General features: G+C 37.8%; 1 protein-coding gene and 1 pseudogene across 1 annotated transcript; both read right to left on the bottom strand.

Annotated features, from left to right (window-relative positions):
• Nucleotides 1-14,860: 14,860 nt before the first annotated feature.
• LOC149394279 (uncharacterized) lies at nucleotides 14,861-15,961 on the bottom strand. Its single transcript, XM_089618305.1, has one exon. The coding sequence runs from the start codon at nucleotides 15,959-15,961 to the stop codon at nucleotides 14,861-14,863; it is 1,101 nt and encodes a 366-aa protein (XP_089474431.1).
• A 4,136-nt stretch (nucleotides 15,962-20,097) lies between these two features.
• Nucleotides 20,098-21,280, bottom strand: LOC149394278 (putative glucan endo-1,3-beta-glucosidase A6 pseudogene; annotated as a pseudogene).
• Between the last annotated feature and the right edge of the window lie 1,925 nt (nucleotides 21,281-23,205).

The following is a 23,205-nucleotide window of genomic DNA, read 5'->3' as shown; positions in this document are numbered from 1 at the left end:
TATATGAATTTTAAGAAATTGTGAAACTTTGTTTTTGACCGTGTCACTTTAGGAAAAACTATTCAAAATCTTATTTTACATTTTCTGGAATTTTTTCAGAATTTATTTCAACAGGTTTATTTTCTCGATATTTCATATCTAAGGGCATTTTAGTATTTTCACTTAACGCTGGATTCTGATTTTTTCCAGTAGCCTAGTATTGTCCAGAATATAGATTTTAACTATGAACTAAAATCTCAATTATTAATTCTTCCGGTTAGGTTTCGAATCAACTCGAGCGTTTAAATCGTTCCCGATCAAAGATCGTAATTTCCACTTCAGGTGAGAACAATCTCACTACAGCACATATTAGTTCTAAATAAAATTATGATGAGTTTTGTGATCCATGACGTGGTTGTTTGATAGCATTATGTGGTTTTGTTAATAGTTATAAGCCACGTGATACATGTTATGATTTGCTTAAGTACGATGATATGATTTGTGAATTGTTTATATTATGCGATGATTACATGTCTACGTTTATGAATTTTAGCTTATGATATGTTTTGTTATGATAAATGATGACGATGGAGTAATAATGACATGTTTTTTAAATTTATATGACATTATGTATGTTGATGTTTGCACATGTCTTTATGCTAAGTAAATTTATGTATGATGTATGAGAAGCTAGTTAACGTTTTCTTGTTGACCTATGTTATGTTTCATATGCATTGGTAAGCTATGTCATGTTATTTTTTTTAAGTTAAAATCATGTCACGTCTGATGTTATGTATGGTGGTTATCTATATTACATGTCATATTCGCATGTCACCTAAATAACAAAGTGAAAAGATAAGCAAGAGAGTCGTACCGCCTCGAGTTACGGAGGTCTACAAGGAGAATTTCCCGAGCCGACTTACGGGCCCAAATGGGGAAATTTCTCATATGTTATAAGTTTATAAGATGGAGCAAAGTATGGGATCTTGCAACCCCATATCTTTGTTTCCAAAGTGTACACTGAAATTGGTACGACTACTCTAGGTGAGCCCCGAATAAAATATGATAAGATTTATGTTAAGAAATAAAGACCATTTCACCTTTAGAATGAAAATACTAATAACCGGTTCATGCATTGCATTACTCATCTTGTTTTGTGAGTTTTATATTGTTCTCGCTGAGCGATAGCTCATTTCCACGAAAATTTTACGTATGTGCTGTAGGTAAACAACTTACTGCTAAGTGATGAGTATGGACCAGCGGCATCGATAACAAGAGGGTCGGGTTATGGTTGCAACTACGTAAGAGAGACTTTCGCTAAGCATAATTAGATAAATTAGATTTAATATAATTTCTAAAATAAATTTTTTAATATAGATTAAGTTGTATATTATAGTTTTGTTTCATTTTATCCTTAGATTGATTAACAAATTTATTATAATTTATTTTCTACTAAGTTGGTATTAAAAATACCAGTTTTCAAGTAAAGGTCAAATGTTTTCAAGTCAAAGATTTGCCATGATCAAAGCTTAAAGTTTAGTTTTTATTTTTATTTGTTACACTTCTGACCAAATTATTTTGACAAGGACTAGTATGATTTTATTGTTTTATGGTATTTGAGAATGTATGTATAAAAAAAAAATCCGCAAATTTCCAGATTACGGTTTCGTAAAGGTATTATATGATAGAAAATAAAATCCTCATTTTTTTAATACATAATTTTGATAAGTAAAATAAATAAGTAAAGTAAGATGATCCGAAAAGTCGGGTCGTCACAGTTGGTATCAGAGCAACGACCTGCGACAACCCTTGCTATTCGATTGCACGGCTGCGTCCCATGCTCAAGTAAGTTTTAGTACAATTATATTTTCGAGTTATTCTTCAAGGAATAATTATATAGATTAGTTATATTACGAGAAGACGATATCTAAAGAAGAAATTAGATGTCATTATTTTAAGAATGATAATCTTCACTCTTTTATTTGAAGAACGGACTAAACACAATCTTTGATGATCAACGATTTTCTTCATTTTCCTTATTCAAAGAAGACAATACTCTCATTCCTTTTTGTATTCATTCTATACTTTTTTTTTAAGAATTCATATGAATTTTCTAATGGCTTCAATATGTCATCTTAGGTTATAATTAGGTCTTTTTTTATTTTCCAAAGGATATCTTCTTTGTTAAATTAAAATTCATGATTTTGATTAGGCTATATGTGAAGAATTTCGATACTAGTATTACGTTTGTAGTTGAGTTAGCTCGTCTAAATCTAGTATTAAGAGCAGAGTTCTAGTGCCATGTCTCAACTTTTTTGTCGAAACGCAAGAAGCAGAGATACATGAATTAAGGAACCAACTTACCAAGGAAATAAGGAAGTTGATGAAGGTGAACGACCACCGCCGCTGCCATGCACCTATGCATGCAGCGTCGCAAGCAGTTCCTCCCTCCAATGGGACAAGGCAATGTTGTTGTTGACCTATTCGAGAGATTCATGAGAATGAGAGCTCCAGATTTTGAAGGACCAATTGATCCTTTAGTAGCTGAAGAGTGGATGCGAGAGATCAAGAAGATATTGAACTTCATGAATATCTCGGAGACCGAGAAGGTAATATGCGCGTCTTTTGCCCTGAAGAAAGATACTCAATACTGGTAGGATATAACAGCAACTATAAGTGACACACGTGCTATGTCATTACTTGTTTAAATATGCATCTGGAGAGTGTTGGAAAGGAACCATGACCTACTTCAAGTCTGGTCAGCCTGGTCACTTCCTTAAAGATTGTCTGAAACCGAGTTTTGCTCAGAATGGATAATATCAGCAGCACAATCAGAATGGACGACTCAACTACATGCCAACTGCACTAGAGGGCCATAAATCTCATCGGGACGTTCGGAAGCACCTCCAACCACCCAAAGGCCACCACCACAACAAGCTTGTATCTACGCCTATACCAACGCCGATGCTCTAGCCAACTCTTCGAATGTTGTAGCAGGTCAGCTTCATATAGCTCATTTTGATGCTTTAGTAATGTTTGACTCTAGTGCTACGTATTGTTTTATTTCGTTAGAACTAACTACGAAATTAGGCGATAATATAATGAAAACTAAGAAGGTTTTCATTACGGTATTACCATGTGGTGATGAGTTGTTATCGGAGTACTGTCTGAAAGGACTACCGATAATTATAAGTGGACAAGAGCTAAAGAGCAATTACATTGTCTTAGAAATGAAAGACTTTGAGGCTATCTTGGGTATGGACTTCTTAGGCGAGAATAATGCAATGATCGATTGTCGCCGCAAAAGAGTGACTTTCAAACCGGTGAAGGGAAAAGGGTTCACCTTTGTAGGAAGGCCACTCAAGAATCCAAAGATGATTATGTCAGGGTTACAAGCTAGAAGATTGATGAGTAAAGGGTGTTATGGATTCCGAGCATAGGTAATAGATAAGACTAAGGAGGTCGAAGCGAATCCGCATGACATGTCAGTGGTGAGGGAGTATGTTGACGTTTTTTTCCTAAAGATCTCTTCCGGTTAGCACTCGAACGTGAGATTTCTTTCACATTCAAGTTGCTACCCGGAACAGGTCCTATCTCCAAGGCACCCTATCGAATGGCCATTTCCTAGCCCAAGGTGTTACAATACCTCAAGAGTTGTTGGGTAAGAGATTTATTTGACCTAGTCATTCGCCATGAGGAGAACCAGTTTTGTTTATCAAGGAGAAGGATGGGTCTTTCCGCATGTATATCGACTACCGATAGCGAAATAAGGTAACGTTCAAGAACAAGTATCCACTTCCAAGGATTGATGACTTGTTTGACCAACTCAAAGGGGCGAAGGTATTTTCAAATATAGACTTGTGATATGGCAACCGTCAATTACGAGTCAAGGAGGACGATATTCCGAAGACAACTTTTCGCACCCGCTACGGTCATTACGAGTTCACAGTCATGCCTTTTGGACTCACTAATGCCCCAGCGACATTCATGGATACAATGAATAGGATCTTTAACGACATCTTGGATAAATTTTTTTTTATTTTTTTTATTTTGTTCATCAATGACTTTTTGATTTACTCTTTGAGCATCAAAGAGCACGAAGATCACTTACGAGTCGCACTCTAGACACTGAGACAACATTTGTTATATGCTAAATTCTCAAAGTGCGAATTTTGGCTAGGTAAAGTGCATTTTCTCGGACGCGTGATTTCTAAAGATTAAATCTCCGTCGATGCTTCCAAGATAGAATCCGTGAATGATTGGAAGCCACCTCAATGTGTGATCAAGATAAGGAGTTTTTCTCGGTTTAGTAGGCTATACAGAAGATTTGTGGAAAGGTTTTCTACATTAGCTGCTCTTTTCACCGTCCTCACAAAGAAAGATAAGAAGTATGATTGGTCCAAGAAGTGTCAAGAGAGTTTTTACAAGTTGAAGAGAACACTCACCACCGCGCCAATCTTTATAATTCCTGAAAGTGGAGAACCTTTGTCTATCTATATTGACGCGTCAAAGACATGTCCTGGTGCCATGTTAATGCAAAACAGCAGAGTATTGGCTTAAGCATATCCACAACTCAAGAATCACGAGAGAAACTATCGTACTCATGATTTAGAGTTAGCCGCAATGGTTTTTGCCCTCAAGATCTAGATCACTACTTGTATGGAGTTCGGTGTGAGATATTTACCGACCATAAGGGCTTAAAGTACATTTTCACTCTGAAGAAGTTGAACATGAGGCAAATGAGGTGGCTAGAATTGGTTAAGAACTACGACTGTAGTATCCATTACCATTCCGAAAAGGCGAACATGGTAGCAGATGCATTAAATATGAAAGATGAGGCTAGGCTATCGATGATGCGAGCATTATCTCCTCAATTAGTTGACGAAATCAACAATTTACAAGTTGAAATTGTCACTAGAGGATTAGCCAATATGAGTTTTACAGTCAAATATTTTTTTAAAGAATCCAAGAGACGTAAGGGCATGATCCTGAGATGTCGAAGTTTAAAGACGACGGACTGGAAAGTCAAAAGTCAATTTTTTTCTTTCGGAGAATGATGTAATATTTTTTATGGAAGGTTTTGTATACCCAATGAAGATTAGTTACAAAGGAAAATTTTGACTGAATCACATGAGACACCATATCCAGTCCATCTAGGCTTCCTCATGATGTATCAAGGCCTCCGAGATCACTTAGGGCGGAATGGCATGAAGGGCGATGTTGTAAATTTTCTTAGTAAATGTCATACATGCCAGAAAGTGAAGGTTGCGCATGAACGACAAGCTGGAGAATTACAGCCAATTGAGGTTCCTGAATGGAAGTAGGAACAAATCACAATGAATTTCGTGGTTGGATTACCTACGACGATCAAGGGTTATGATACCATATGAATTGTGGTGGACCGTTTGACCAAGTCTGCTATATTAATTATGATGATAGCACGTACTCCATGTAGAAATTGACCGATAACATGATTAAGATGCATGACATGTCTTTCTCAGTCACTTTATACGCAGAACTCGTTAAACTTCTTCGTTTTTGGGGTGTGTGGAAAATCAATGGGTTCAAATTGAATTTCATCACCACATTTCACCCCAAAATGGATGGATAATCCAAACAGATTATTAAAATCATAGAGGATATGATAATCAAGTGTCATGGACTTGGTGGAATTTTGAGCAAGAAACTGCCACTTTTTAATTTTCTCGTACAACGATAGCTGCTGTGAAGCCATAATCGACTTTGCTCTGTTTGAAGCTCTTTATGGTATAAAAAAACAATTAACTATATCAATCCCCTCACATGTTTGAATTAGGAGGAAATAGTCTCGATAGATGGATCTTATCAGAGGCACGGTATATATTATCAAGGCGTATATATTAGATCGGATGAGAACTTCCCAAAGGTGAAGAAATAGAAAAATAGGCTGCAATGAGATAGTGATCACAGCTATTCCCAGTCAGAAATTCCTTGTCTTCAAAAGTAGTATCTCTCAAAGCCGTGAAGCTGTGGAATATATATATATATATATATATATATATATATATATATGGAAATTTCAGCCCATATATGTTGCTCCCTTTGAGATCATGAAAATAATCTGGAAGGTATCCTAATGTCTAGTTCTTAATCCCGTAGTTCATAATGTGTTTCACATCTCAATGCTTAGAATACGTCTCAATGCTTACAATGCATCTTCCCGATCAAACACAAATTAATCTAATAGCCAATAAAGGTACATGAAGACCTCACTTATGAAGAAAAATAGCTCAAACAGTTTGCCGTAAAGAAAAACTTATGAAGAACAAAGTGATTTAAGTTAATCATATATACTTTGACAAAATTATAAGATCGAAGATATCGCTTGAGCGTGAGGACGATATGAGATCACAATATCCCGATATTTCCTAGAAGTCATTAATTTTAACTATATGTGTATATATATATATATATATATATATATATATATATATATATATATATTTGTCTGAATCACTACGTTAATTTTCGGGACGAAAATTCTTACAAGTAGGGGAGATTGTGAAATCCCACAATACGGTCTAGTTAGATATTTATAAATTTTGCGTTTAGATACATATTTTCAAATTCAATTTATGTGTTGTGTATTTCCGTTCAAATGTACACGTACATTATTTAAGGGATATATATACAATTGTTGAATATATAAAGAATTATACTTACAGTTAGGGACCTCTTTAAAAGAAATATAATATATATATATATATGTTCATATAAAAGAAAGTATACGTTTCAGATGATAAAATATACTTCAATTAGATTACATATATATTTATATATATATATAAGTATACGAAAAGTTTATGTGATATATGTATACGTTTCACAGCCCTGTCTTCGCACTTATTTTGTTATTTATGTGCTTATATATATACACATATATATGCCGGATGTTGTAATATATATATTACTAATGAGTAATGAGATTACTTTGATATAAAGTATTCAATGTATATGTGGAAGTTATTTGTAAAAAAAAAAAAGGTACTAGAATCAGATCCTTTACCCATTAAAGCTTTGTAACCGTTTGGAAAGTATTTCAATGGTAACCGAAATGTGATGTTTGAGATTACATGTTTTCCTAATATATCATTACGGCTGATTTTAGGAGATTCGTAATAATAAAGGTTTTTTATTTGATTTGTTCTCTCCTTCTCTCTAATATCCGTCACTCTATCACTCATTTCAATCTCATGTCCACTGATCATCTTTTCCTTTCATTCATCTCCTTCATCTCGATAAGAAATACCCTAGCCCCAAAAGATATTAATATCTCTTAAGTGCTAATTTTTTTAGGAGGAGTAAAGAGTTGCAAGATGATCAAGGTATTTTCATGGTTCCTCAAGATACTTTGATAATATGTTTATAGTTGTCATGTTTTTTTTTTTTTTTTTTATCAATCAAGAGTAAAAATATTTTACTGTTCTACACATGTTATGGGTCTGTGACGTTATCAAATTCTTTTTCCGACACGAAATTTTTTGTGTTACAATTGTTTTCAAATTCATCTGTCCATGATTTTATTTTTTTGAAAAAGATACAAAGTTATGTATGCGATTAAAGATTTTTTTTTCCTACCTTTTTTGTAAAATCTTCTACAACAAAACCGATAGAGCTTTACAATTAAACTTTAGCCTATTTTTACTATGATGTTCCAATTTTGAGCGTACAAAAGAATATAATTATTTGATTTTTTTATTAATATCTTATGTATATGAATTTTAAGAAATTGTGAAACTTTGTTTTTGACCGTGTCACTTTAGGAAAAACTATTCAAAATCTTATTTTACATTTTCTGGAATTTTTTCAGAATTTATTTCAACAGGTTTATTTTCTCGATATTTCATATCTAAGGGCATTTTAGTATTTTCACTTAACGCTGGATTCTGATTTTTTCCAGTAGCCTAGTATTGTCCAGAATATAGATTTTAACTATGAACTAAAATCTCAATTATTAATTCTTCCGGTTAGGTTTCGAATCAACTCGAGCGTTTAAATCGTTCCCGATCAAAGATCGTAATTTCCACTTCAGGTGAGAACAATCTCACTACAGCACATATTAGTTTTAAATAAAATTATGATGAGTTTTGTGATCCATGACGTGGTTGTTTGATAGTATTATGTGGTTTTGTTAATAGTTATAAGCCACGTGATACATGTTATGATTTGCTTAAGTACGATGATATGATTTGTGAATTGTTTATATTATGCGATGATTACATGTCTACGTTTATGAATTTTAGCTTATGATATGTTTTGTTATGATAAATGATGACGATGGAGTAATAATGACATGTTTTTTTAAATTTATATGACATTATGTATGTTGATGTTTGCACATGTCTTTATGCTAAGTAAATTTATGTATGATGTATGAGAAGCTAGTTAACGTTTTCTTGTTGACCTATGTTATGTTTCATATGCATTGGTAAGCTATGTCATGTTATTTTTTTAAGTTAAAATCATGTCACGTCTGATGTTATGTATGGTGGTTATCTATATTACATGTCATATTCGCATGTCACCTAAATAACAAAGTGAAAAGATAAGCAAGAGAGTCGTACCGCCTCGAGTTACGGAGGTCTACAAGGAGAATTTCCCGAGCCGACTTACGGGCCCAAATGGGGAAATTTCTCATATGTTATAAGTTTATAAGATGGAGCAAAGTATAGGATCTTGCAACCCCATATCTTTGTTTCCAAAGTGTACACTGAAATTGGTACGACTACTCTAGGGGAGCCCCGAATAAAATATGATAAGATTTATGTTAAGAAAGACCCTTTCACCTTTAGAATGAAAATACTAATAACCGGTTCATGCATTGCATTACTCATCTTGTTTTGTGAGTTTTATATTGTTCTCGCTGAGCGATAGCTCATTTCCACGAAAATTTTACGTATGTGCTGTAGGTAAACAACTTACTGCTAAGTGATGAGTATGGACCAACGGCATCGATAACAAGAGGGTCGGGTTATGGTTGCAACTACGTAAGAGAGACTTTCGCTAAGCATAATTAGATAAATTAGATTTAATATAATTTCTAAAATAAATTTTTTAATATAGATTAAGTTGTATATTATAGTTTTGTTTCATTTTATCCTTAGCTTGATTAACAAATTTATTATAATTTATTTTCTACTAAGTTGGTATTAAAAATACCAGTTTTCAAGTAAAGGTCAAATGTTTTCAAGTCAAAGATTTGCCATGATCAAAGCTTAAAGTTTAGTTTTTATTTTTATTTGTTACACTTCTGACCAAATTATTTTGACAAGGACTAGTATGATTTTATTGTTTTATGGTATTTGAGAATGTATGTATAAAAAAAAATCCGCAAATTTCCCGATTACGGTTTCGTAAAGGTATTATATGATAGAAAATAAAATCCTCATTTTTTTTAATACATAATTTTGATAAGTAAAATAAATAAGTAAAGTAAGATGATCCGAAAAGTCGGGTCGTCACATTCTAAATAGCAAAATGCCAAGAATGAGCTGGGTATGTAAACACTATCTGAAACTAGACTTTTGTCAAGTTTTTTTGGAAAAAAATACCTCTCCTAACACTTTCTCTCGTTCTGTTATCTCGATTATCACTCTTCCAACGATTTATAATGATGTTTGATGATTTCCAATTATCTCCGACAATCTCCGACGAACACGCGCTGAATTAATTTAAAATATCAATTTCTTCACTTTTAACTCTATCATCCAAAAAAATGTTGAAGTCCATCGGAAATAATCGGAACTCACCAAAATTAATAATCGGAAGTTCCAGAATTAATAGAAATTAGTCATAATTAAAGACAACATGGACTCATTTAGGGAACATCGGCTACATTGGAAGTCAAAGACGGAGTTACCTTAGCCTACATGAGCTTCCAAAAATTAAATTTTTAATCCTGAATTTTGGAAAATTATTTTTTACTTCTTAACTCAAAATTATATATATATTTATATATATATATATATATATTTATATATATATATATATATATATATATATATATTTCATATTTTTCCCCTTATTTTAATATCATAATGTCATTTACTTTCATTAATAGCATTACATAAATATGAGTAATTAAATTGATTTTAATTTGATACCTAATATTTTTTTTTATATAATTTGACTATTTTGATGATTAACAAATTAATCATATATCGAAATTCCGTTCACACAAATACACACACATTTGATTAACAATTTGATTTCAACTTCATGAATTAGTGGCTTAACATTACCCATATCCATGAAAACATCACTTCAGAACTCGTAAACTTTATTTATTTGACGGCATAAAAATATACGAAAAGCACTCATCAATCATCAAACAGAATAAAAAAAAATCAAAATAATCGCCATATGACAATCATCAATTGCAAGCAGAGACATCTGTCGATTTTTAATAATAAACAAATGTATACGACTTAATAGGACGTATCAACGATAATGGAAAAATCACAAATTTAATAAATTTGACTCTGATACCATATGTAAGCATTCTTAGTTATGCAAATTAATTCTTAATATTATCTATAACATAATAGCCAAAGTCTTTGAACTAGATGATTTTCACACACAATTAAAGATAGAAAAAGCATATCTTGATCCATGAAGATAGCGATGACAACGGTAACAGAATCATCGAAATTAGTTTCTCTGTCTTATCATCTTTTAAACTTGAGAGCTTTTTGTAGATGACATAAAAAAAATTACGTAATAGATTAAGAGATAATCAATCTTTAAAGTTTCTCTATATATAGATTCACAATCAAGATTTATAAATATATTACATTTATTTTAATTAATGAATAGTATTTAATTTTATTATTATTAAATCCCCCACGTCTAGGCTTCATGAAAATAAAGTCCAACACTGAATTCATGTTTTACTTTGATTGTTTCATCTTACTTTAATTTATTTTAGTTTTTGAACTACTTTATTAAATTTTAGATAATTCCACTACAAATTTAATATGACTAACTCTCCTTTATATAAAATAATACACATCGTATGCATTCGTTGTTTTACTTTTACGCTTTCATTTCATAGTTTTCCCCTAAACAAAAAAATATACATGCATTATTACGCACGCAAATCGAAAATGGTAACAGAACTCAAGTCTTAAAACTTAAGGTATATATTGAAGCTATTTTTGATCAAAACAACAATATATACATGCGATAACATAATTGATGTTCAAAATAATTTTTACATAGGTCAATGACATACTTAAATTAGATATATTTATAATTTTTTGATATACTAAACATATCTAACCAAACATATCAATTTATCACGATAGTGTTCATGAATTATAAAACGAATGATCAATCTTTGGACGATGCAAAATATTTTATAACCATAAATTTCAATTTACTTATAATAAAAACTTAAAATATCATAATGTCATTTACTTTAAAAGTATTACATAAATATAAATATGAGTAATTGAATTTATTTTAATTTGATATCTAAAAAAAACTTTATAATTTGGACACTTTGATAATTAACAAATTAATTATAGTATGAATATCCAAATTCCGTTCACACAAATACATACAAACATATTTGATTAACAATTTGATTTCAACCTCGTGAATTAATGACTTAACATTACGCATATCCATGAAAACATCACTTCAGAATTCATAACAAACAAAAATCACTGAATACAAAATAACAATAAATATATAAAAGGTGTGAAACATAATCGGCATAAGTGGGTTTTGATTATACCTTGTTCATCATTTTTTTTTTTTTTGAAACGTGGCCGGCACCACGGGAAAATATATTAATAAGCCTTCACTTAAATGGCGGAGGAAAACCGTGGTTACATCAAGGACTAATACCATAAAGGTCGCTTCCAGCTTCGTGCAAAACACACGGAGGGGCCGATTCTGACCAACTGGCGCCCGAAACGAAATTACACGCATAACTAGTTAAAACATGAGCAGCCTTATTACAACCACAAGGATGAAAGATAAAAGAAATGTTCTCAAACCTGGACACGAGTATAAAAATATCATTCAAAACCGTACCTAGCTCCGTAGCCATTGCTCCGCGTTTCTGAATAGCCAAGATCACTTCCATGCAGTCGGATTGAATAACGATCCGAGACCATCCCTTATCCAGCGCGAAAAGCATACCATGAAAGACCGCAGATGCTTCCGCGACTTGGGGTGAGAGCCCGAGATGCAGCACCGTAGTTTCCGCCCCTAGAACCACCCCCTTAGAGTCCCGAGCTACAATCCCCAGCCCAACACGTCTATTTTCCGCATGTATGGCAGCGTCCACCGAGATTGCCACGACATCAACTGGGGGAGGACTCCACCTGCTTTGCTTAGCCTCCGCCTGTTCCTGCTTGACGCCAACACAGGCTTTCCGATAGTCACGTAGGAAGCTAGCCGACCACTCTAGCAATTCCCCGGGTTTCCAAGCCTTCTTCCCCGAGCACACGTTGTTCCTGTGATTCCAAAGTTCCCACATAATAATGATGAAGAGTTCGAAATCACTTACCTTAAGCTCTGTCGAGGCACGGACAAGCATTCCTATAATATCGCCGTCCGTGAATTTCTTTATCAGCGGTTTAAAACCCCCAAGCTTCCACACTTTCTTGACCCACGGGCACCCCCACATGGCATGGAAAGAGGTCTCCCCCACCGAATCGCACACCGGGCAGCTCGCGTCCGTAATGACATGGCGTTGCCGAAGCATGGTACGCGTCAGAATCCATCCTCGACAAAGCCTCCACACGAAGATCTTCACCTTTGGGGGGATCTTGAGACTCCACAGCTTGCCCCACCACTCCATATTTCCGGACGGTGTCGACGGACCCTCTCCGTCCGAAACCGTTGTCGCTATTCGATACCCACTTTTCACCGCATATTCCCCGTCCTTGGTAAAGTGCCACCGAAGCATATCCGGCCCACCTCCCCGGCTTACCGGGATGCTTAGAATTGCTTCGACATCCTCGTGGGAGAACATAGCCTCGATAAGAGGGATGTTCCAAGCTCCAGTGTGCTCTTTAAGCTCAGACACCCGCATGTCAGAAGGGATCGGGGGGGATCGCTGAGCATAAACGTCGGGGGTCGGGGAATCCACCGATCAAGAGAGACAGAAGTATACTCCCCGTCCCCAATCCTCCACCTGGTCCCCTGCAAAATAATTTCCTTATCCCAAACCAAGCTTCTCCAGATGAAAGAGGCCGACGACCCACAAGTAACGCGCAAAACGTCTCCATTTGGAAAATAGCTCTGATGGAAAACCCGTCCTACGAGACTCTCCGGACGCCGGATAAGCCCCCACATGCTCTTCGCTAGCAAGGCCTGGTTAAACTTCCCAACATCCTGAAACCCGAGACCACCGTCCGACTTATGCCGGGAGAGCTCCCCCCATTTGCACCAGTGGTTCTTCTTCTCCTGCTCAGTGTCCCCCCACCAAAAACTCGCGATGGCTTTGTGGATCCCATCAACGAGCCCTTGGGGGAGGCGAAAGCAGCTCGCCACGTATGAAGGGATCGCCTGAAGCACCGCCTTGATTAGGGTCTCTTTACCAGCTTGAAAGAAAAAGAGACCCCTCCACGAGGTAATTCTCTCCCAAACCCTCTCCCGGATGAAGGCGAAAATATCCGTTTTCCGCCTCCCCACCGTCGTGGGCAGACCCAGGTATCGATTATGGCAGGAAGTGACCGACACCTGAAGCAACTCGGCAAGCTCTTTTCCGCATTCCTCTTCCACTTCTGAACCAAAACAAATGTCAGATTTAGAGAAATTAATTACCTGTCCAGAAGCGGCCGAGTATGTATCAAGACACCGCGCAACTTCTCCACAATCTCCGTCATTGGCCTGAAAGAATAAGATGCTATCATCTGCAAAGAAGAGGTGAGAAACGACACAGTCACTCCGCCCGAACCGAGCCCCTCTAATCAGCCCATCGAATTCCCGTCGCCGAATAAGGCACGAGAGACCCTCCGAGCAAAACAGGAAGAGAAACGGCGATAACGGGTCTCCCTGTCGCAGCCCCCTCTCTGGCACAACCCGGTCCCGAGTCTCCCCGTTGACGTTGAAGGAGAAGCTTACTGACGATACACAGCTCATCACTTTATCAACCCAACGCGCATCGTATCCGAGCTTCAGCATCATGAACTCAAGAAAAGACCACTCCACCCTGTCATAAGCCTTAGCCATGTCGATCTTAAGGGCCGCACAAGAGCCGTTGCCAAACCTGCCTCAGACATTGTATGCATAGCCTCATAACAAACCATCACATTATCAAAAATTTGGCGTCCCCCACAAAAGCACTCTGGTTTTCGGAAATAGCGAAAGCCATCGTGCCTTTGAGTCGGTCCACCAAGCATTTAGAAATTATCTTATATAACACATTGCAGAGGCTTATAGGTCTGAAATCTGTGATTCTGTCAGGTTTGTCAATCTTCGGTATAAGCGTAATAATCGTGTTGTTAATGTCCTTAACCGACCTACCCTCATTCAGAACCCCCAAACAAAACTCAACAACGAGATTACCCACAATATTCCAATACTTCTGGTAGAACAGAGCCGGAAAACCGTCCGCTCCCGGGGCTTTGATCGAGTCCATATCAAACACGGCTCTCTTCACATCCTCGTCAGAGAAAGGGAGTAGGAGCGTGTCGTTCATGGCAGGCGTGATCTTCGGAGACACTACCTCGCCCACCACCTCCAAGGCCTCCCTCGTGGGCTGCATAGAAGAGAAGATAGACGAAAAGTAAGAGGTAATAATTTTTTCGATATTATGCGTACCTTCCACCCAAGCCCCGTTGTCATCCTTAAGCCCCTGAATCTTGTTTCTCTTCCTTCTCGACTAGGCCTTGCGGTGGAAGAACTTAGAGTTCTTGTCCCCGCACTTCATCCACGACATCCGACTACGCTGTCTCCAATAGGCCTCTTCCTTCTCGAGTAGAGCATCCAGTTGGCGCTCTTCACGGCGGATCTCCTCCACGTTGTTGCCATCCTCCCTCTCGCTCGCCACTCGGAAGACCTCCTTCTGTTTAGCAATCCTGTCCCCCATAGCTCTCAGTTCAGCTTTCCCCCACCTTTGGAGCGTCGTCTGGCAGTTCCGGAGAGACTCGGAGATGCGGTCATCTATCGCCTTGGTCGGGTCTGGGTCCCAAGCCTCCCGAATTGTCTCTTCACAACCCTCTTCCAACGACCAGGCTTCCTCGAAAAAGAAACGGGTGTGACTTCTACGATCCCTCCTTCTCGAGCTCCCCGACGTACAAAGAATGAGAGGCCTATGATCCGACCCCCATAACTCAAGATGGCGAACAATCGCAGAAGGGTAAAGGTTCAGCCACCTAGAGTTCCCGAGGCATCTATCTAAACGACCTGCACTGCTTCCCGGAGAGTCGTTGCATCGCCACGTAAAAGGCCCCCCCTCGAACCCCAGGTCGCAGAGGCCGCAATCCTCCATCATCCCACGAAACTCCTCCATCAAACCCGGACCTCTCGATCTCTGACCACTAAGCTCCGCGTTAGACAAAACCTCATTCAGGTCTCCCCCGACAAGCCAAGGAAAATCAGGCCACGGTCGCAATCTACGGACCAACTCCCAGGACGATTTCCTCTGCGCAGCCACCGGATCCCCGTAGAGTCCCACAAAATTCCAACATTTTCCGTCCTCATCTGTAATCACGCCCTCCACATGAAACCTCGAAAACGACCAAACCGAGAACCCGATGGGTTTCCTCCAAAGCACCATCAGACCCCCACTCCGACCCACACAATCCACCGTAAAACACCCTTCGAACCCCAAAGACACTCGCACACTTTCGGCCGCCGTACTCCTCATCCTCGTCTCCGAAAGGAAAATAAGATCGGGACGATACGACAACGTGTGAGAGCGGAGCGCCCTCCTCGTTCGGGGGCTGCCAAGCCCCTGAACGTTCCAGAAAACGCCAATCATTGCGCTCGGCGGCCCTCCACCGTGAGGGGCGCCGCTTCATCAACAAGGGGGTTTCCTGCCGAATCCAACATCAAGGAAACAGACGGAGACAAGGACGGGGTTGAAGCTAAAAGTCGTAAAACTCATAAACTTTATTTATTTGACGGCATAGAAAAATACGAAAAGCACTCATCAAAAAACAAACAAAATAAAGTCCAACAATAAATTCATGTTTACTTTAATTGTTTCATCGTACATTTAATTTGAACTATTTTATTAAATTTCAGATAATTCGACTACAAATCTAATACGACCAACTCTCCTTAATATAAAATAGGATAAATTACAGTATTGCCCCCTCAACTCTATGGTGATTAACGATTGACCACCTGATAAATGAAAACGTACATCAGTGGACTTGAAATCCTACAATGTAACCATTAGCTCTTTCTGTTAACTCTTATCGACGGAAATCGTTACTTTTCTCGTGTTTTAAGCACGTGATGTGTGAATTTATTAGAATACCCTTATTCGAATGATTTATATAAAATTGGGGAAACAAAATTAGGGAAAGAACAGACAAAATAAATTCGCGTGCTAGGGTTCCCAAAATCAATCAAGAGGCGCGATTTCAATCGAGGAAAATGGATGGGAGTCAGTCTTGGAGCAGCGAAACGTTGAATCGTTCTCAGCCCGGTACAAACGATGAAGCTCAGTCCTCTGGCGAAGATCGTCGACGACCTAGTTGTCCGTGCGGACTGCCAAGCATCCAACGCACTTCGTGGACCGATGAGAATCCCGGGCGTCGATTTTTTGGGTGTTCTCGATATAAGGTATGTTATTTATGTTGAATGAATGTGTTGATCTTCTCTATTCATGGATTGGTTTGTGTTTATCTTCTCAATTCATGGAGTTTTAAATTTCGCAGAAAGGGATATGTAATGGGTGTGGGTTTTTAGAGTGGATCGATCCCCGGATGTGTAAGAGATCAGTTCAAGTGATTCCCGGATTACTGAGGAAGAGAAACAAATTAGAGCAGGAACTCGGGAATGGGAAAGAATTTGATGTTGCTGATGGACTTAACAATGTGGGGGAATCAATGGCGAATTGGGGCAAAATAGAAGCCGAAATCAAGAAGATGAAAGTTATGTTACTCATCATAGTTGCACTACTGGTGTATGTCATTCTGTTTAAGTAAGGCTATGTTGCCCCTAGGAATTGTACAACTGTTTTATATTGTATGGTTTTTTTTTTTTTTTTGGTGCTGAATGAATCAGAAATGGAAATTTGAAGCAGATATGTTTACATACGTAATAGGTTTGTTTGTTGAAGTGTAATATACTGAAATGGCAAGTGAGATATCGGTCACTCAATTTGAAACGGGAAGTACAAGATCAAATTAGAGAAAACATTGACATTAAGTGTACCTAATTAAATCAACATAATAGCCTTTCACACATATTCAAAAGGTCTATTAAGTATCAAAATATACCATACATAAAATAGTCATCAAGACCACAAAATAGTCATCAAAACCACAAAATAGTCATCAAAAGTTTACTAGACCACAAAATCTGCACACCAAAACAGACTTTTAGAATAAGACTCTTGGCAGCACTCCTGATCCTTGTCTTGGCCCCATTGTCGTGCGAATTCTCGGGCTCCTCTGCACAAACATAATGTATACAAATCACCACATAATAACATGGTCCAGAAAAAGTTAATGTTAACTTACCCTAAGGGTTTGGGAGGGCTGACTCGGTTGACTTGGAGCCTGTGTGGGTTGACCCTGACTTGAAGCCTGTGTGGGTTGACTCTGACTTTGGCTAGGGTGGTGTGGTTGACTCTGACTTTGGCTTGGGTTGTTTGATTGACTCTTTTGACGTCTCTGTGAAAACATGTAATAAACATTTGGATTAGGGACCATTTATTAAACAAGTTAAAGTATAAATCTCACCAGTTCTTCCTATTTTCTTCTGAAACAAGTTAAGGTGTTATGCCCCCCCTTGCCGCACTGTGAACATGAAATCGTCACGTATTTTCTGGAAATTCTAGTTGCACCACGTGGGATAACCTCATCATGTTCCACACGCCTCAACTTTTTTGGCCTTCCTGGCTCGGCTCTGTCAGGTGGTCTTGACAAGGGTGTTTTACATGTCTTTGGTCATTGCTCTATTGGATTCATTGGAAATATTTGGTACTTGTAGGTGGCCAGAAATGTCTCCTTCTTGTAACATTCTGCGACATAGTCAACAGGGTCATCGTGCTTATGCCATATGCAAGCAATTGCATGGCTGCAAGGTATACCTGTATGACACAGTACACACATGAACAAAAACATTATCATATACGTGAAGTCTCAACAAGAACAAGTAAATGATCAAATACCTGATAGATCCCACCGTTTACAAGAACAAGTCTTGTTTCTCAAGTTAACCACGTGCATCCCACCATACATGTTTTTAACTTGGTAGTCATGTCCACCGGACCATTGTGCAATGTATGATGCCCTTTGACGTGGCACCCATCCAGACCAATGATAGGTCTACACGATCTGAAACCAGCTTTGCACGCCTCATAGCATATATACAATCTCTTGAACAAGAATTTACCTTCAGAGTCAACTTCTGTCTCAAATTCAACTGTGGATCCGGGGTTTGACCTCTTAATCTCTGCACCATAATCCCACAAAACCGCGTATTTCTGCTCGTAAGTCCCTTGAATAGCTAGCTCAGCAGCTTTTCTTGTTCTATACGCCTTCATTCTCGAGCACTCCAATACAAAATCTTTTTGTACGCGACTCATGAAATTTGCGGCGGACCAAGTCTCATTATCTTGAAACTCTTGACAGTATGTCTTCGCCAACCAAGCCGATGTTGCAAACCTGTTCTTATTTGTCCGGGCACATGTATGCTCACCACAGTATGTCTTGATCATCCATGTTGATGACTTCCCTACCACAGATGCAAAACAGACCCACTTACATTTAGGGTCATTCTTTTTGAAGAACACTTCTTTCCCACTCCTAATTGAGTACTCTTTAATTGCTTCCTTAAATACCTTACCATTCGGGAACAATAAACCAAACTTGAATTCTGGTTTTTGCATGTCAGTGTCGGGTCTGAATTCAGGAAATTTTGGCAACTTCTTCTTAACAAAGTCACGTGGCCTAAGTATTTCTTCAACATACCATTTATTATCACAATTGACATCCTATCCAAGTCACAGTATTCAAAGTACGAGACTTCCCCATCAACATATACCATCTCTGAATCCATAGTGCCACCGTGATGAACTTTAAAAGTAAATAGGGTCGACGAAGGATCTGAAAGACAAAGATTCCAAGAATCATTTAAGAACAACCATTTAATAGTCTCGAGAATAATAATTTAATGTTCCATTCAGAGATTGATTACGACCGGGGACCACTACCACCACCAAAAAAAACCCTAACTCGGGACCACAACCACCACATAACCCAGACAAAACCCAGACAAAACATAAAGTTTGGGACCACCAACAACTATTATAAAATACAAAATCGGCAAAAGCAATAACCATGGGACCACCATTACATATAAAACCTTACCATAATCGACTCTTCTCCTTTCATTCTCTTCAGTCGACGCGCTCTCCACTTTTTTCTTCACCGCCGTTTTAAGCTTCGTTTTCGCCTTGGATTTCGGGGCTCGGGTTTTCTTCTTCGCCGGGGATTTCATCTCCACGATTTGAATTTTTGTTCTGATAAAATGAAGAAGTTTTCGGGGGTTTTTTTTTCATTCATTATTATATCCTTAATTACTCATTATTCAGTAAAATTACAAAACTACCCATGACATATTTTTCAACAGACGAGTTCCGTCGATAAGAGTTACCAGAAGGAGCAAATGGTTACATTGTAGGATTTCAAGTCCACTGATGTACGTTTTCATTTATCAGGGGGCAAATCGTTAATCACCATAGAGTTGAGGGGGCAATACTGTAATTTATCCTATAAAATAATACACACCGTACGCATTGGTTGTTTTACTTTTACGCTTTCATTTCATATAGTTTTCCCCTAAACCAAAAGAAATACATTATTACGCACGTAAATCGAAAACGGTAACAGAACTCAGCCTTAAAACTTATAAAGACCATGCACGAATTACAACAAATCAATCGAGTTTTCCGGTGAGGTCGAAATCGTACGCCGGAGTTCCGTCGGCCCTGAGAAGCCCCCAGTGTCTCTCCACCCCGGCCCCGCCTTTCAAGTCTTCGTCGAAAAGCGAAAACACGAACGCGCCGACCCTAACCCCGGGCCTCGCCGGAGTCCCCGCCGATATCCTCCGCACAAAATTCCGAACATATTCTGCAGCGTTCTCCGCGTTCGCGCCGTACCCTCCGGCGCCGCCGTCATCTCCGGCCGCCGTGGGCCACCCCGTCTCCGCCACGAACAGCGGAATCTCGGGAAACCCTAGCCGCCCCATCGCGAAAGCCACGGAATCGAGCATTTGGTCGAGGAGATTATCGTAAACCAACCCGGTCCCGGGGTCCGAATAATGATCGATAAACCTCCGTTTAGTATCGAGCAAAGCGTAACCTAAATCGATCCCGGACGGGTTCTCCGACCACGGGAAGTACGGATAAACGTCGACGAAGAAGAAAGACTTCGTCCGGCGGAGAAACTCGAGGATCGGAGCCACCACCGGGACCGCCACGTCATCGCGGAACCGCCCGGCCGAGGGAGGGAAAGTCGACTCGAGGACGTCCATCGCGAACGGTGTCCCGATCTTGATCTCGTCGCCGGAGATTCCGATCTTTTCGAGGGACCCGCGGAGGTTCTCCATGGCCGGAGCCAGGGCGTGCCACGTGGCGGGGTCGGCTCCGGTGGCGGGGCTGAGGATCTCGTTGCCGACGAGGATGTATCGGATCGCGGTCCGCGGGAAGTGAGGGATGACGTGGCGTCTGAGCCACTCGTCCGAGCCGGCCCGGCTCGAGGCCAGCGAGACGATCTCGTGGTTCGGGACCATGATCGAGACCGTGAGGTTCGTCTCTCCGAGGAGAGAGAGGATCTCCGGGTCGGCGTCGTAGAGCTTTACTCCGCCGGCGTTTATCGACTTTATGAGCTCGACGCTCCGGCGCGGCGGAGGAAGATTGTCGGCGATTCGACCGTAGTTTACGCCGATTCCGGTCCACATTTTAGCACCTGCATGTAAAAAAAATTAATGTTGATCAGTTAAAAAGAAAGTAAATAGTTTATAGATGAATAGAGAGACTATTATTGTGATTATTTGTATACGTACATGAGAGATCAATGAAGAGAGATGTGAGAAATAATAGGTGAAAATGAATTGCCATTTTTGATCTAGTCATGATATTCTCGATGGTTGGTTTAAGATATATTCTTATATGTTTTGATATACTTGTGATTATTAATATATGGTGCACAAACATATATTTTGTGGCCGAGTATATATAGGGTTTTTTTCTTTTATCATTGGTAGATGTAACAATGTAGAAAGTGTGAATGTAGGTGATATATTAAGGCAGTGAAGTTTTAAAATAAGATGGATATATGTTTCATGCAAGATGTTGTTTTTGAGTAAAGAGGTATTGATAATTCATGATCTTTTGGGAGGGTGTTTGTATAATTTATACTTAATTTTACATGCAATACAAGAAAGTAAAGATATGTGATTGTCTGATTGAAGTGTGTTACCACACGATTTGTTTACTTAACTGCAAAAGGATAATATATTAAAATGAGTAAAATCGCTAAAAGAGAATGATAATGGTAGTGTTACCTATCGTAAAAATATCTAAGGAAATAATTACACAAATTTGAAAAGATAGCTGATAATTTGAGTGACAATACACATTTTGTTGTATTTTTTTTAGAAAATCCTGTAAACTTTGAGAGAGAATAGGTTTGTAGGATACATTGTATTGTATTTTTTAGAACTCCTGTAAATTTTAATAGAGAATATAGATTTGTATAGCATTTATTATTATTCCATCTTGTTTTAATATGTATAGAAGATATGATGAAAAAAGAATGAAAATAAAAAAATAAAAAATTAAGGTGCGTGGGATAAGAAAAATAAAATCTCGCACGTGACCTGTGCATATACGGATTGCCTTTGATTTTGATTTTCCATAAGAGGAAAATGAGATTTATTATTTTAGCTCCCCCTCAAATTTTCTTTATATGTTTTTCCGACAAACATTCTTAAATCCATACGGAATAAGGAACACATTAGGGGATTTCTACTTCCTATTGCTTTTTTGAGATTCCAAACAAAGGCTACGTGTTAGTCTACGTCGAGAAATTTTGTTATGCAAAAACGTTTCACATAAAAGTCTATTGAGGACAACTTAAAGCCCAAACTAAATGTACTCGTGTTCCTAGCTAAAGGTAAGTCCATGAGGACAACTTAAAGCCCAAACTGAATGAACTCAGGAACCTAGCAAAAATAGTGGGAAAATTACAAAATAGAGTGTTTTAAAAGTGTAACATTTTTTGAAATATTGAGCATTTTAAATGTTTTAAAAAGTAATATTTTTCAAACTGTCATTATAAATGAAACTATATTAGTAAATGAAGCCTTTAATACTAAACGGTTTTAAAATCGTAAAGAGAAATTGCATCAACTATCACCATTTGATAAGTTTTTTTCAATTTTTCACCAAAAACTTAATTTAGTCAAATTACTAGTAAACCACTTGTACAAATACAATTTTACCCTCAATATGATGTCAACAATTGACATCTATTGTTGACATTTACAATTGACATATAATATTGATATCTGTGAGTTTTTTGTTCTCTGTTTGTTGACATAGATGTCAACAATCGACATCTATTATTGACATTTATGTCAACAATTGACATATATTATTGACATCAATTGTTAAGGGTAAAATTGTATTTGTACTAGTGGTTTACTAGTAATTTTGGCCAAATTAAGATTTTTGGTGGAAAATTGAAAAAAAAAAAAAAAAAAAAAAAAAAAAAACCTTATCAAATAGTGGTAGTTGAGGCAATTTCTCAATTGTAAACAACAAGAAAAATAATTACCAAAAACATATTTTGCGCAATAACAAATTTAAAAAGGTTGTATTTTGATCAGTTTTTTAAAAATAAATAATAAAAATAAAAATAAAAACTATCACCTATACTTTAATAAAAAAAAAAAATTAGTAGAACTTAACACTATTATTAACACTGTTTGGTTCATAGTGTGATGAATGCTTTGTAGGTGTATTTGTGGCCCTTTCTAGCG

Source organism: Urtica dioica, chromosome 6, assembly GCF_054948205.1.
Source record: "Urtica dioica subsp. dioica isolate 48M chromosome 6, U.dioica_male_clone48M_v1_H2, whole genome shotgun sequence".
In the NCBI taxonomy this organism is placed as follows: Eukaryota; Viridiplantae; Streptophyta; class Magnoliopsida; order Rosales; family Urticaceae; genus Urtica; species Urtica dioica.
The sequence above is the reverse complement of the archived record's forward strand: the minus strand, read 5'-3'. Positions and strand labels throughout refer to the sequence as shown.